Raw genomic sequence first — 5,193 nt, forward strand, 5'->3', positions numbered from 1 at the left:
AAAAAAATATCTCAGCCGGAACTCATACACAAATCTGGGTGATGTTTTACACAAGGCGAATGAGTACATCAAGGGGGATGAAATGATGAGAATCTCCAATGTCATTGTAGCAACCGGCGGTAATGCAGGGTATAATCCGAACTATAACAATCAGTAGATGGGAAAAGGAGGAAACAATTTTAACCAGAGTATAGCAGTCAGCAAGGGACCAATCAGAAAAATCATAATATGCGAAATGTCAACCCCCAGGGACAGAGACCCCGGCAGGATAGAAGGGAATCCCGGGGACTCTTTGATAATTACACTCCGTTGAACACACCACAGACGACAATCTACAACATAAATAACAAGATGGACGGTTGGAAAAGGCGTCCACCAATGCAGAGTAGGGAAAGAAATGTCAAAAAATTATGCGACTTCCATAATGAGCATGGCCATCTCACAGAGGACTGCAGAGACCTCAAGGACAACATCGAGGACATGGTGAGAAAGGGGTATTTCTCACAGTATAGGGCAAGACAAGGCAATGGTAACTATAACCAGGCCGGAGGAAACAATGCCAGTTCCTACCGGCCGCAACAACAGCAAAATCAACAACAATACCCCAGAATCGAGCAGCCTTATCTACCACCCAGAATAGAGCAGTGGCAACCAGAAACCAGTGCTAGAGCAGAGCAAAGGGATAACGGGAAAAAACCGCCTGTGTTTGTCATCTCTGGCGGCCCAGTCCATGGAGGGACAATAAGCGGCGCTGGTAGAAGTTTAGAAGAACATAGGTACATGGTGAATTATCACAGCACCAGGGCGTGGACAAACCCACCTAGCATACCGGTGATGACCTTCTCATAATCGGATTGCAGGGGTATCATTTTCCCACATGATGACCCACTGGTCCTCACAATTGATATAGCAAATGCTAATGTGAATCGAGTGCTGGTAGACGGAGGTAGCTCAGCAAACATCATATTCTGGGAAGCATTCAAGCAATTACACATACTAGAGGAAGAGTTGGCGAGGGTGAATTACCCGGTAATCGGTTTCTCTGGGTCTACAGTGTACCTAGAAGGTAGCGTCAGGCTGCCAGTGAAAATTGGGGAAGGATCTGAGGCACGAGACCTCATGGTAGAATTCTTGATCATCAAAGTCCCGGCGGCCTATAATGTGATCATCAGTCGCCCGTTTATACACGACGCGTAGGCAATAGTCTCCACTTATCACTTGACAATGATATACATGTCAAACCTGGAAAGACCGGCAAAGATAAGGGGAAGCCAGGAGGCGGCAAGATCCTATTATTTAACTGCGCTGAGAACGCCGGGAAGAATGGTCCCTGAAGTAAACTTGACAAGAAAGGCCACGGCCAAAAGAGGTCGGACCGACCTTGACATGGAACACTTCGACGAAAGACCAGCAACAACACCAAGGCCATTGCCAGACGGTCTCACAGAAAACATAGAATTGGAGGTTGGTCGACAGGATAGAACGGTAGTAATCGGTACAGAGATGGAAAACGATATGAAGGTCAATCTCATAAGCCTGTTAAGAGAGCATGCCGACGTCTTTGCGTTTTCAGCAGATGAGATGCCTGGTATCGATCCAGATGTGATAGTTCACCGACTAAACGCGGACAGAAACATTAGGCCAGTAAGACAGAAAAAGCGCAATTTCACCAAGGAGAAAATGGCAGCAATACAAGAGGAGGTGGAAAAACTCTTGGCAACAGTTTTTATTGAGCCATGCGATTACCCGGAGTGGCTGGCAATAGTAACGGTGAAAAAGCCGAGTGGATCGTGGAGGATGTGTGTAGACTTCACCAACCTTAACAGAGCATGTCCAAAATACTTCTACCCCCTGCCAAGGATTGATAGGATAGTAGACTCTACTAGCGGGCATGCATTACTCAATTTCCTAGATGCCTTCTCAGGGTATCACCAGGTCAGCCTGCAAAAACTGGATAGGAAGAAAGCATCCTTCATTACAGATACAGGAGTATTCTGCTACAAGGCAATGTCGTTCGGATTAAAGAACGCGGGGGAAACGTATCAGAGGCTGGTTGACAAAGTCTTTGCCGACCAGAAGGGCAGAAATGTGGAAGTCTATGTTGATGACTCAATCGTAAAAAGTCGACAAGAAAAAGATCATGTAGCCGACCTTCGGGAAACATTCGAAACTTTGAGAAAATACAGGATGAAGCTGAACCCAAAAAACTGCGTCTTCGGAGTAAGATCAGGAAAATTCTTGGGATTCTTAGTCAGCGAGCGCGGCATAGACGCTAACCTATAAAAAGTAGAAGCAATCATTAGCCTGCCACAACCCAAAAGTATTAAAGACATACAACGGTTGACAGGGAGAATGGCAGCCTTGAACAGATTCGTGAGCAAGTCGGCAGATAAGCAGATGCCTTTCTTCGCAACCTTGAGGCAAAATAAGAAATTCAAATGGGGAACGGTAGAGCAAGAGGCTTTTGAGTCTCTAAAAGATCATTTGAAAAACCTACCAACAATAGCGAGGCCAAAAACAGTCGCAACAGTGCTGGTAGCAGAAACAAAGGATAAGGTGCAACAGCCGGTATACTTTGTCAGCCATGTGCTGAACGACCCTGAAACGAGATACACACTGGTTGAGAAAATGGCTTACGCAGTCCTCGTGGCGGCTAGAAAATTGAGACCATACTTTGATGCGCACACAATCGAGATATTGACAAACTTCCCTCTCGAAAAGGCCATAAACAAATTGGATACTTCGGGAAGGCTGCTAAAATGGGCAATAGAGTTATCAGAATTTGACTTGGAATTCCGGCCAAGAACGGTCATTAAAGCCCAAGCGTTGGCGGATTTCATAGTTGAGGCTTCCTACTAGGAAGATGAGGTACAAGCTGAAATATGGGAGGTATCAGTGGACGGATCAGCGACACAAACAGGCAGTGGTGCCGGAATAATCATGAAATCCCCAGGGGGGAACATTTTTGAGTATGATGTAAAATTTACCTTCTCAGCATCAAACAATGAAGCAGAATACGAGGAGACAATCGCCGGCATACAAATGTGCCTGGCAGCGAATGCAAAAAGAGTAACGCTGACAACAGATTCGCAACTTGTAGCCAGTCAGTTCAACGGAGAATATGAGGCAAAAGAGCCATCGATGAAAAAGTACTTAGCAAAGTTGAAATCGGTGTCGGCGCAATTAGAGAGATTCAGTATCAACCTAGTACCCAGAGCGAAAAACACGCTAGCAGATGCACTATCAAAGTCAGCAAGTTCGAACATTGCCGACTTGAAAAGAACAATCATGATGGAGGTCATGAACAAGCGGAGTACAGAGTCAGACGAAAAAAGGGTCATGGTCATCACAACTCAGACAGAGTGGTTCGATAATATCCAGGCATACATACAGGCTGGAACCCTACCAACAGATTTGGCAGAGGCCAAGAAGACAAAAAGAGATGAAGTATGGTACATCATCCTGTGCGGACGGCTGTACAAAAAGTCATTCAGCCTACCTTTCCTAAGATGCCTGACGACATACGAGTCAGCAAGACTGATCGAAGAAATGCACGAGGGAACGTGCAGAAACCATGCCGGTGGGAAACCACTTGCGATCATCTGCCAAAGGAAAGGTTATTACTAGCCAACAATGTTAGAAGATTGTCGGGCATACATAAAAAAGTGCGATAAATGCCAAAAAAATTTAGTTGTGATCAACTTGCCGGCTAATGACTTGATGCCTATTCTAAACCCAATCCCATTCGCAAAGTGGGGAATGGACATTGTAGGACCATTCCCAATGGCAGCCGGAGGACGCAAATTCTTAATAGTAGCGGAAGATTACTTCACCAAATGTGTAATACCTCGTATTTTTCTATAATTATAAATATATTTTATTATATTTATAAAGCATTTCGTTGTATTTATAAAGTATTTTTATAAATTAATTCCATTTAATGAGAATTAAATGCATTTTTATTTTTAATTAATTTAAATATTAATTATTCCTTAACAACGATCGGTCACGTAATTTCAAAACCTGTCCCCCGTACTTTAAACAACAATAGCCTACTTAATTATCCATCAACCTAAACTCTTCCTACTTAATCTATCTCAATAACATGGCCAAAACAGCAAATATAAGGCATGAGAATATCAAAATGAGAGACAAATTCTTCTCATTCCTGGTACAATTCATCACTTCAATGCGCATATGACATAATTTGTTCTTCATCTCCTACACATCCTCTTCTAGATTTTCCTTCTTCGTTTGCAATTTCTTAATTTTTTCCTCCAACAAACTCTTCTCGTGTTCTAACTCAATAATTTAAGTGTCCTTCTCTAGCAGCTTCATATGGACATCATCACCACAATCCACCGTCGATGGCTCACCACACATCCACCTAAAAAACTTGCAAGCTCGCTCATCCTACTTAAGAAACAATAATGAAATTAGTTTAATTAAAAACCAACAAATTAGACCAGCAAATTGCGAAAATTAAAAACGAATTTAAAGAGGACAGCTAGCAATTACAGGCCAGTATGAACACCCAACGAATTTCAACCCCGTGTTTGGCCCTTGCTTTGCCGTTCGAACAACCGCTTCAATGTTGTGGTAACACTTCAGTCCGCGAACCGAATTGGAAGAAGATGACCCTGAAGATGTTGCTTTGAATCCAGCCATTAACAAAGTTTGAGAGATAAGAGAAGAAAGAAAAAAATGGGGGTGAATTGAACAAAAGAGGAAGACAGAGGAGGAGGAGGAGAACCAGGGGAAGGGGAGGGGGTTTTAATAGGCAGGGATGGGGATTTAAACTACCAACGGCTAATTGAAGATAATACCGCCACGTCACCACCTTCACCTGTTTCAGCAGGTTAGAAATTAAAATGGCCTGTTAATTGAAGACACTTGGCCAAAGGTCAGATTATTTAGAATTATTCGATAAGTGGTACTGTTAATGGCAGAGCGGCCAAAGGTTCGATTATTTTTACCAAATTTTCCAAAAATTAATGCGATTTCAGCCTTCCTTCAGAGCGACCACAGACGACAACTAGCTCGAAGCACATTTTTAGGTACCCTTACAACCCAGTCATCGCCTGCCGTCACTCTGAGGGGGCTAGTTGTACCGCCATGTAACAAAATAATACTTATTTTTTTCCTTTCTTCAGAGCAAGCGCAAAAATTAACATGGTTGCGCTCACTCTGAGG

General features: G+C 43.3%; 1 protein-coding gene across 1 annotated transcript; it reads left to right on the plus strand.

Annotated features, from left to right (window-relative positions):
- Nucleotides 1–228: 228 nt before the first annotated feature.
- Nucleotides 229–1,197, plus strand: LOC130463373 (uncharacterized). The gene is made up of 2 exons (XM_056832482.1): nt 229–776; nt 861–1,197. The coding sequence occupies exons 1-2, from the start codon at nt 229–231 to the stop codon at nt 1,195–1,197; spliced, it is 885 nt and encodes a 294-aa protein (XP_056688460.1).
- Nucleotides 1,198–5,193: the final 3,996 nt, after the last annotated feature.

Source organism: Spinacia oleracea, chromosome 6, assembly GCF_020520425.1.
Source record: "Spinacia oleracea cultivar Varoflay chromosome 6, BTI_SOV_V1, whole genome shotgun sequence".
Taxonomy (NCBI): domain Eukaryota; kingdom Viridiplantae; phylum Streptophyta; class Magnoliopsida; order Caryophyllales; family Amaranthaceae; genus Spinacia; species Spinacia oleracea.